The 11,843-nt window shown below is 38.4% G+C and overlaps 1 protein-coding gene across 1 annotated transcript in view; it reads left to right on the top strand.

Moving 5' to 3' along the window:
- The window catches only part of LOC143034966 (uncharacterized), a 43,143-nt gene extending 37,943 nt beyond the window's left edge, over window positions 1-5,200 (top strand). Inside the window, exons 3-4 of the mRNA XM_076201311.1 lie at window positions 155-297; window positions 4,931-5,200. Of these exons, the coding sequence (XP_076057426.1) occupies window positions 155-297; window positions 4,931-4,941 (154 nt within the window). The 3' untranslated portion in view covers window positions 4,942-5,200. The remainder of the gene's footprint in view (window positions 1-154; window positions 298-4,930) is intronic.
- Window positions 5,201-11,843: the final 6,643 nt, after the last annotated feature.

Below are 11,843 nucleotides of genomic sequence, written 5' to 3' on the forward strand. Positions count from 1 at the left end.
TGAATTTAACCTGGGTTATTTTGTCTTACATTTCAAACTAATACAGTATTCCATTAGGATGTTTCCTTAGATTATACATTGGATGTGATTGAAATGAATAAGACGAGCTGGAGTTCTCAAAGCAGAAATTCACAGTTTGTCTGTATCTTTTCAGACTCGTCAAAGTTGGAGATCATAATCATTCCCCAAAACTACCCAGTGTTACAGCTGAGGATATAGTTCCTGGCATCGAACAAAGGGCAGTGGAACTAACCCACATACCCATACCTAATATATACCAGGAAAAAAAGACAAATGGTACAACACATGGTTCATTACCATTTTATCAAATTCCTGTAGTGCCTCATTACCCTTTTACTAGTTTTCTTAGTGGACTGTTCTTAACCTAAACCAAGTTATGAAGGAGTGATAGTTATATGTTTTCATTGTGTTCTTAATGCAACACAATACAGTAATGGTACCTTACCTAGTGAATAGTTTAAGAGAATGAAAATGTTGGGTTACATTATCATCTTTTTAAATATGATTAATTGTTCCAGCATTTTGTTTTATGTGCTGGATGCTCCTAAAAGACTAGAATACAAGCAGAACTTAGTTTGACAAATGAATTACCTACCGTAAAATTATGTTTTATATAATTCAAAAGTAATTTCTCATGTGTGATATTTATAACACCTTTTTCAACATATGAAGTTACCTACATGGGCTGGAATTAGAAAAGAGGTTTGCAAATACAATGAGTAGATATTAAATAAAAAGATATTTGGAAGGAAGTTCAGAGAGGAAGGGGAGGTGAGTCAAGTAGAGAAGAAAAGGTAAAAGATGCAGATGTACAGAAGAGGAGGCGGTAAGGGGAAAGTGGGCAGAGTATTTTAGAGAGTGTTGAATGTGAAGGAGGATAGGGAGGGATTGGTGGTAACAGTGGAAAGAAAATTGCAGTGAAGGGAGAAGATAATGAGAAATAAGAAACGATGATGTACAAGGAGCTTTGAAACTGAGAGCAGGTAAGGCACCCGAGTTAGATGGGTGTTATACGAATGTCTGAAGAAGGGAGGTACAGTAATAGTGGACTAGAGAGCAAAGCTGTTAAATGTGTGTCTAAGGGAGGGAAGAGTGCTGGAGGACTGGAAGAGAGCCTGTATAGTTCTGCTTTACAAGGGTAAACGGGACAAATGTGAGTGTAGTAGTTTCAGAGGGATCAGTTTGTTGAGTGTAGTTGGGAAGGCATATGGTAGGGTTTTAATTGAGAGGATTAGGAGAGGAATATAGAAGGAGTAATTGGTGAGGAAAAGTGTGGGTTTAGTAAAGCGATTGTGTGGATTAGGTTTTTGTGGTAAGGAAAATATGTGAGAAAGTAAGGATGATTTTCTGGGCTGTTGTGGATTTGGAAAAGAGTTATAATAGGGTAGACAGAAAGGCACTGTGGGAGGTTATGCAGATATATGGGATTAGGGGAAAGCCATAAAGGACAGTCAAAGGTTTTTGTCAGAGTAGTAGAAACTGCATTAGAATTTGAAATGGCAAGAGCAAGTGGTTTGAGGTAAAGATGGGACTGCAACAGGGATGTGTCATGTTACCATGGCTGTTAAATGTGTGCATGGATAGGGTGGTGTGGGAAGTAAATGCGAGAGTAATGGGCAAGGGACAGGAGATCATTAAAGAAAATGGAGAAAAGTGGGAGGTGAGCCAGTTGTTGTTTGCTGATGATATTGTGGCAGGGTCAGAGGAGGGATTAAGGGAGATAGTGGTGGAGCTTGGGAGGGTATGCAAAAGGAGAAAGTTGAAGGTAAATGAGTAAAAGTAAGGTGATGAGATGTACAAGGGTAGAGGAAGGCAGCAGGTTGAAAAAAGTTGGAGAGAGACCGGAGGAAGTGGATAGCTTTAGGTGTTTGGGGTCATACGTGGCAGGAAAGGAGAGTAGTGGCGTTGGAAGTAAATTGTAGATTGAGAGAAGCAAGTAAATGTTTTGGGGAATTAAAAAGTGTCATGAGAAATAGGCATTTGGAAATTGATGCAAAGAGGACTACAGGAAGGGGTGGTTGTGCCAACAGCACTGAATGGGGCAGAAACATGGAATTTAAAAGAGGCAGAGAGGAAAAGTTTAAATGTGCTTCAGATGAAATGTCTGAGAAGTATTGTAGGTTTTACAGTGTTGGATAAAGTAAGAAATGAGGAGAGCTGGGGTGGAAAAAGAGATGATAGGGCTGATAAAAGAGTATTAGGATGGTTTGGACATACAGAAAGAATAAATGAAGTAAGATTATTAAAAGAGGTGTGGAAAGCAGAGGTGGATGGAGTGAACTGGAGTGGACAACCAAGAATGAGATAGATGGATAGATGGGGTGAAAGGAGCATTGAGTAAGGGAAATGTCTGTTGAACAAGGAAGGAAGGAAGGAAGGGGATGGGGGGTAGGGAGTGGTTATGGATGAGTAATATTTTGAAGCAGCCTGAATGGATTTCTTCTTGCATTCTTTTTTTTTCTGCATGAGGGGACAGGGCAAGGGGGTTGCTGATTAAGTGAAATGGCCTTGCTGTGGATGTGCTGTGTCCTGCTGCAATGCTTCTGACCCAGAGCAGTGGGAGGGATACAGGGATGATCAGCCATCCATGAGAAGGAAGAAAGGGGGTGTGGATGGGAGTGGGTGTATGACTTTTGACTTGGGTACCTCCCTTATAAGGGGGAAAAGGCCCTTGGTATATAGATAGAATCTAAATTTGTCCAATACAGATCCATTACTATGAGTCCTGCCCTGCTGTCTTAATATGATGAGCTTGTCTGCCTCACCCATGTTAAAAGTCCTTGACCCATTAATCTCTAATAGATCACCCCACACTCTGTCTTTCCATATGTAGTTTAATTTTCCTCTGCATGAATATGTTGTGATAAATTACACAGTTTACTAAACTCCATACCATGCCAACATGGCAGAATTGGCAGGTTTGATTTCTATGTAACACTGGACCAGCAGGGCAGTCACATGGTATCTGGTTGGTTGCACCTAAATTTACAACATTACAGTAAGGACAATAGACTTGAGACCTGTCTCTTAATAATGAGGGAGAGGACATCAACCACCTCGAGATGAATCACTCAACATCTTTGGCACTGAATATTTTAACCTCTTCAATATGAGTCAAATGTTTGCATGCACATTGGGTTGCCTGATGTATGATGAAGCATCATAATACATGCATTACAAAATATAAAGTTACTATTGTTATACTCGTTCTCTTTCACCTTGAATAAATATAACGTCACAGAAAACATGATCAATCCTGTTCACAGAATACGGGGGTCATTTGGCTACAGCTACAGTGATTAAAATCAGGAAGCCAATGCCGGTATCCTTGTATCCATTTGTGGCTCATAATGCATACATAGGCATCATCGTATTCAAGAGGTTAACAACACCTGTGGAACAAACACAGACATTAAATAAACATGAGAATAAGGATAGTGCTGTAATAATGTGAAGGGAATGGAGCTTCAATAATTTGACATCCTAAAGGCTGTCACCATCGATATACACACATATACAGTCTCAGCCAAGTGAGTAGTTGTTCTCTACTCATGTTTAGTGTTAAATTTGGACAGACAAGCAGTACATGGTGGTGGATGTGACATCTGTCCCCGTCCCCCTTAGTTTGTCATATCAACATTTAGTTGGAATTTAGCTGCTGTAACAACTGCTGGTATATATAAACTTGCAATTTACCACATATTTGGCCTCATTTTATGTATTTTTCATAACAGATAAGTAAAACCAAGCTCCTGTCAAGCAGGTAGATGGCTCAAATTATTGCACTGCATAAAGCAAACATTGTTTCAAAGGAAATTGCTGCTGTTAGTGTTTGTGAATGAAATGTTCAGCAGTGGGGTGAAGAAATACAAAAATGGTGATAACGAGGACCTGTCTGAACATTAAGTTCATGGAAATAAACATTGGTATGACACTGCTTATTACTTTTTTTTTAAGTATATAGTCATGATACACATGACTGAGGTTGAGGAATGGGGGAGTGGTCATTGGAACTTAGGGAAGGTTAAAGAGAAGATGGATCAGTTGTCTGGGTGCAGGAAAGGTTAAGGGGAAGATGGAGCTCATTTGTCTGGGTGTAGGACATTAGTTCACTGCTGTTGAACAGCAATGAACTAATGTCTTTCAACCAGACAAGTAATCCATCTTCTTCTTAACCATAAGATCAAATCCATGAGAGTACCACACATTTTCATAAATTTCCTCACTACCATAATAATAATAACTCGTAATTGCTTGGGATCCTTGGATGTGCATAGGTGATAAACAGACATCTAGTGAAGTTTGAAAAAATTTGTGGTCAAATATTTACGGTGCACAAATTTAAAGGAAGATTTCTCCAGTGAGATAACTGCAGTTTGGTCCAGGTGTTCCATTATCACTAATGAGACACTTTATGGTTCAAGGGGTTTAGTCTTTGGAAAGCAAACTTCTTTTATACTTAACAACTGTTCAAATTGAGAAACGTGTAATGTTTTGTGGCACATTCATTGATATCTAGGGTGCACTTGCAATATTTTCAGCTCTTCTTGACATGACTCCTCGCAGTGGTACCATGTAGGGGGCTAGAGATCCTATTTTTCACTGAGCTGGCATCTCACACAGTCCTTCATTTGACAGAGTGCACATTCTTGTATTTGAATTGCCACTTTCATCATTATTCCAGCTATTACTTTCCCTATTTCAGTTTTCTGGCCTTTGAATGCTGACCAGGTCCAATAGTTTTTCCTAAGATTTCTCCAAATGTAGGTCTGATTGTACAATTCGTTGTATTCATTTTTCAGTTTATTCCTTTCTTTTGTAAGAAAGATATTTTAAGCATTTCTTATTATTGATGTCTTATAACAGTGATTGGATGTACTCAACTTTAAAGTTATCCATAATTCTCCAGCAATATATTAAAATATGGCCATTTAGTGTCATAGTTTAAAGACAAAACCTTGTATCAAATCTAAAGTATAGAAAAAAATCCACACCCACATATATAAGAGGCAGCAAATCTTCATGTGACAAACAATGGAAGTGCTCGAGAGTAATAAAGGCAAGAGCAAGCTGTGTATTGACAATCACATGTATATCCAGAAACGGAAGTTCAAGGGAGGCATTAGGTGGGAATGTGCAAGAAGAAGGCGTGATAATTGTAGTGCAACTCTCAAGACAGATCTGCTAATGAATAACCCAGTCGTGTCTGGGCATCACAGCCATACTGGAGATGCATTAAATGTTGCTGTTGCCAGATGTAAACAACAGATAAAGAAAATGGCTATGAAATCAAGAGAAACCCCTAAACAGATAATTTGGTCAGCATTGGAAGCTATGGATGATGAAGTAAAAGCAAGACTTGGAAATGATGACAATCTGAGGAGATGGATAAATAGACATCAACGACTTCATAAAAGTAAGTTGTTTGAATAAAATTATATTAAAACAGTGAATGGCAATAACATTAATTATTGTTACTAGTATTGATTCCACTGGTAATTGTGGAGGGTTTTTGTCTGTAACATTAGTGTATCTGTCAAATCTTCATCAGATGTAGAAGATGTATCTTCAGTCGTGCATGCTTGTGTCATCATGGCTACTCACAACATAGAAATCTTGACCTTGGTGCAAGCAGTCCAAGGCATTAAATGGGCAGGAGTTACTTTTTGTTGTCAATTCACATTGAATCCCATTTGCTTCACAGTTGGTAGTGGTAATGTGGATAGAATTTTGACATCATCTCATATCTGAGTCATGTTATGTCATGGAATATGATGGTTGATGGAAGTGGAATGGGTTGGAGTGGGTGCGTGCACAGCGGCTATCTTCCTTATAAGGGGAAGAGGCCTTAGGTATGGATAGATTTTATTGAAAATAAAGATATCAGGGTATGCAAGTCCTAAAAGTAATATCATTTGATAATAATTGCCATAAAGCACTACTGTTGTGGTCAGCATGATTTCAGCACTTGCCTAATAAATATAATGCTGTTTCTTGAAATATAGTAGGGTTGGATTGTTAGCAATGATGATCATTACTGGAGTCATGGAACTGTTGCAACCTCACCATGGAGATATTTTTTTTATTGTGTGTACACAAAACTTTGAGAAACATTGGCTCTCTTCAGTTTGTTTTGACTATGTCACTAAATGCAGAGAAAATATCAATAGGTAGTATTGATGTTTTGTGGATGAACTTTACTGAATATGATATTGAGGAGAACATATTACCTATTCCTTTGCGGATGCTAATTGATGTAATATTTGATCAAGTTTTCACTGGTTTTACACTACCACAAAAAAGTATAAAAAATAAATACTGTATTGATGACGGGACCAGTGCAGGTTAACCCAATATAACCAAAGCATTTTTGTTAATCATTTTATAAACAGTCATGAAAGAGTAAAGGAATAAAATGAAAGTTGATTCATTATAGTGCTTTATTATTATTTTTAATAAGGAGAGAATTGAATGCCCTCTAAAGAGGAGTAATAAGCTGGAGTCAAATAAGGACTTTGGAACAAAATAATGCACCCTTTCACAATTTGATGTGGAGCAAACTGTATTCCTTGGCTTGACAGATCATCAAACCTCAACCCCCCCCCCCCCCACCCAACATCAGCCCCACAGAAAAATACCCTCCCAAGAGAAGTAAGAACCACATTTGCATTCAGGCCACCCTTCAACATGAAGACAGTATTTGCACAGAATAGCCCTGGCTACAGAAATAAACTGCTCTTGAGTGACTTTGGGCCAGTTAAGTGGCTGCAGCCAATTTCCTTGTGGGCATCCTACAAAAAAAAATTAGGGCAATGAATTGTTTGGATTGATTGTTGTTACATTTAATGCAGTAAGTTCTTGGTTTATTAGACGAAGGCTGCCTTTGGCAACACATTTGCTATTTCTGCTATGCAATGGCAGGATTTTTTCCCATCACACTGCACATCAGACAGTTTTGTTAATGATCTTTAGACTTTTTCTTCCCAACCTCCCACCTGTACACATTTGGGTGGGAACATCACGCTTTGATCATATATATATATATATATATATATATATATATATATATATTATATATATATTATATATATATTATATATATATTTATTACAATCTTTTCATATTTTTGAGAGGTCTGTGGCATAGTTTAATCAAGCTTCTTAATGGAAAAAGTATATATATATACATACATACATGTATGTACAATTTGATACATTCCATCAACACAAAGGTTAGAATTTATATGAAACTCATTGTTAGGTAAATTGGTTGCTACGAAGATACAAAGCTCGATTACATTTTAGTCAGGCAGGAATTTGCACTCAAAGCTTTTGCGTTTGTGGAGACTGTCTCAACAGGGCAATCACATTTGATAATGTTCCAGCAGTATCTACCATCATGTGTTTGTCCCATCTCCCTTGGTAGCACTTCTCCATGTTGTTGAGGTGCTGATGGAGCTGCTTGCCTTGGTCGTCACTTACTGGCCCAAGTTCTCAGGAAATCTATCAAGATGATTGTATAAGAAATGGAGTTTGACACTCATGTTGCATCCAAGGTCATGAAAAGCTGACAAAGTTGTTACAAGGGTTAATAGTTGTCAGCCTTTTTATTACTGAGAAAGTTTTCCATTACTGCCACAAATGAAAGCCATGCTTCCCTTTCCTTATTATTCATATTTTTGACAGTCTTGATCACATAAAAGTGTGTAAATCTGTGGTCCAACAAACACGCCTGCCTTGATCTTCTTAAATGACAAAGCAGGGAGAACAGAGACTATGCTGGAAGCATTCACCATCAGTATTTAATGCTCTGACAAATTTTCATCAGGCTCAGCTTGATGTGGAGAGGAGGAAATATGATCTTTTCTTGACTGACAATTGGATCATTGACAATATTTGGCATACCAGCTTCCAGAGTCTCATGTAAGGACCACTCTTTCTGGTTCCATTGCTTGTCTCTAGCTTAGCTGTCCCACTTGCAAAGAAAGCAGGGTTACTTTGTAAATCCTTTTTGTTGACCAAGGAGGAAGTTAACAATTTTGAGGTCCACACAAATTGTCCAGTTGTGCTCATGATATTTTAGTAGGTCTATCACAGTTTTGATATTATGCTCTTCTCGTAAACGCACAATGACCTACTGGAACAGCTGCAGAGACATTGCCATTATGTAGTAGAACACACTTCAGGCTGCACTTATAACTATCTAGAAATAATCTCTAATAATTTGGAATCTACAAAGGAATAAATTTGTAGAGAAGACCAGAGATATTATGGCAATAAGTAAACTTCCTCTTTAAAAAATTGCACAAAAACCTGTTCCCTATTTCGGAAGTATGATGAAACTTTAATGGTTTGGTTCAGTAGTGCCTTTTGCAACCTAGAAGCTAACATTTCTGCATTTTGGAGAGACCCAAGTCACACACAATGTTATTCAGCTCAGGCTGGCTAACTGCTGAAGACGGATGTAGCATAAGAAGGATCATCGGAATCTGCCAGTATTTCTTGAGTTTCATCGTCACTCTTCTTCAAACGGAGACAACCCATTAAAAACTGGAATTGGTAGCTCATCAGAGTAGATCGAATTGCTGAGAGAATAAGTGATTTTATGTCTGCTGTTCATGAAAACTGCTTTTGTATTGTCAGTTGTGTGGTTCTTCTGTTCCGTCAGGACATGGGAATTCCGAAAGGTAAGCCCTTACGTTTCCCTTCGTCCAGTCAAGCATTTCGCAGTTATGGCACAGTATGTGAGACCTATTTCGTGTCACCACGAGTAAGTCTGAAGTACGCCTAATAGGCTCGTCTCACAAACCATGTTGTATTGCACCTCAGACGAATAAGTATGAAGTATCCACCAATACAGCAGAAAACATCAGGTTTGTTCACACGTGACGTCTCTTTGTAGCCATGATCATATCAGAAAGGAAAAACAAACAAAACAGTATATCCCTATTGATACCACAAACGCGTTAATTTATTTGGTCGCAAAAGGCTAGAATGCAATCACTGAAATTGCATGAAAAGTAGAGCATACAAAACAAAAGTTTCCATATTGAAATCAGCAGATAAAAAAGTAAAGGAATCTCATGCAACAGAGATTAAAAAGAAAAGCCCTGTGTTTTTCTTCCAAGTAACCGGCATCTTCATCAGTACCTACCAGTTATTCAGACTATGTAGTATGTAATGACCTCCTTTAGAGTTATTGCCGTAATATTTCATAAACATTTAATTTTCATTAATACATTCTCCAAATGTACCGAACTGCTTGTATGTCAGTCGTTATTCCAGTGGCCTTGTTTCAATGCAGGTACATAGAAGATGCATATTATAGAACACCCTGAAATGCTGATATGGGTTTCGTAGTATTCAATATACTTAGAATGCATACTATTTTCAAATGCAACAGGGACACCACCAAATATCCCCTAATCATGGACGCATTTGCATGATACAGGTCAATATAGTGAAAATTTCATTTTGTTTGTAGTATTGTGTTTTGTTTGATAAAACTGTGATACACTGTAATGGGTAAACCAATTCACGCGTCGTACGTCTGGCAGACCCGCGTGTTCAATGTTTTTCCGGTAGTTTCGGCATCACACGACCGACCGTTGCCCGTTGGACCTATACGAATATGTTGTATGGGGGAACGTATACAGTGACGTGAATCGTTGGCAGTTTCTGGTGTTCGCGAGTGTGAAACGATGGCTAGTTGTCCTTGTGGATAATACATGTCAGGGTGCGGCTTGGGAATCGAACACGGACTCGCGCGTAATCTACAGGAACTTGCCAGGCAGTCTGAGCCATGTTCCCTAATAATCATTGTTCGCCACGTCGTTCGTGTAGTTTTCTGGTTGTGACCAGCTTTCCACAGTTAGCCCTGTTATAACCACACCCACTGCAAACCAGCCCATATTTCTCTAACCTAACTTCTGGTGCATAATTAAGAGGCACCAAGCAACGTTTAATAAATCTGCTTGTTTACTATCAGTTTATTTATTTCAATTTTGCTTGTGAGGCTACAACTATGGAAGTGATTCAGACACTGAGAGGCATGGACAAGCTTCGTATAAACAATCACTTGTTTATTAAGAAAAGATACCTGAAGGATGGCATCCGGTGGGAATGTGTGAGAAGAAGGAACAATCGTTGCCATGCATCCATCAAGACAGATTTGTATATGAATAACCCAGTTATGTCAGGCAGGCACAATCACGAAGAATGCACAGCTAATATTACTGTTGCCGGATGCAGTCACCATTTAAAGAAGGCAGCATATATGACACACAAACCTACCGGATACAGTTATATGACAACGGACAAATCAAGACAAATACGTGAGCAGATACCTACTCCTAAATTGGAAGTTAACAATGATGCTGCAGAAGCAAGAATTGGGGGAGATGCAGTTAATACTCAGAAGGGAGTCGTAGGCATGCTCCACCATCTTTATGAACAAAGTAAGTTTGAATAGTAGATCATAGTATGTTATTGTTACACTGTAATTGATACTGGTATATTTATTCTCAGAATTGTGGTAAGGAGATTGTGTATGAAAACATGATCAGATAAAAATAGCCCACATTTGTGTGTAAGCATGGGCGTATGGGCCATTCCATAAAAGTGAAACATTTTTGTAGCCGTACATTAGTAATCGTGTCATTTTTTTTATTTTGTCTTTAATTTTAAATATCTGGGTTTGTGTGTGAGGATGCCAGTGTTACGTTAGTAGGTTCAAAACCTACCAGGGAATTGGGCAAATAATGTAAAAATCGCTATAATTTTGTTATCTAATGAGCGACAACTTTCGTTCCGTAAGTTATCGCACCAACTAGGCAATAATGAACACCGTAGGTCTTTGGAATTTCTGAATAGGTACTTTCTCCTAAGTGGGTGTCTCATTTCTTACTTGACAAATCAGAAGTATACGAGCATCGTCATGCACGAAGTAAACCCATTGTTATACTCGTATACTATGATTAGTTATTTAAAAGTTAGTGGTTTTCACTTGAAAGTTTATCAATGGTTTCCGTTTAATGACTAATTGCCTGTTGATCAGCTTTTTTATAAGCATAATTTAATCACAATTTGCATTGGGTTGACAAAATACATTTTGAGAGGGAGATCGATGAGGGGAAAAATCAGTTCCTAGTCCATTGTGAAAGCAAAGCAGGTAAAGCCGACATGAATATCCCCATTGCTCCGTAATATCCTAAATTATGTTGATAATGTATGTACGGATGACCTCTATTTGTATACAAACACCGAAAAACACACACATACTCAAAGGCTAAATATTGATGGATAAAACAAAAGTTGCCAGAACAGATGCGTTGTGGATACAACTTTAGACCCCCCCCCCTTAATATATCGTGATGTGCTAGATTATGGTAATCGTGACAGAACTTGATTGCATGTTCACAATTTTTATTCCAACACCGAAACGTAACCAGTAGACATACACTGAATATTGCGGAGGGTGTGCTCCACAAACTAAACCATTATCGTACGTTTGGCATAAGCGTGTGTACAACGTATTTCCGATAGTTTCGTCATTGTCCGACCGACCGTTGAAATTGTTCGAATATTCGAGGTAGTACAGTGACATGAATAGCAGATGGTGCAAACACAAGTTTGCGAGTGTGAAGTTGATGAATGAATGGTGAACTGGTTTTGTGGTGCGTGCTGATGCATCTTGCCACTTTTTATGAAAAGAGAAAGAACTTGAGATAACACTAACCTAGGCTTGGCTTGAGAATCGAACACTGTTGTGCGAGTACATAATGGACTCACCCGGCAAGTAAAGCCATGTTGCCAAATGTATTG

Source organism: Oratosquilla oratoria, chromosome 18, assembly GCF_046742065.1.
Source record: "Oratosquilla oratoria isolate Oo_2021 chromosome 18, ASM4674206v1, whole genome shotgun sequence".
In the NCBI taxonomy this organism is placed as follows: Eukaryota; Metazoa; Arthropoda; class Malacostraca; order Stomatopoda; family Squillidae; genus Oratosquilla; species Oratosquilla oratoria.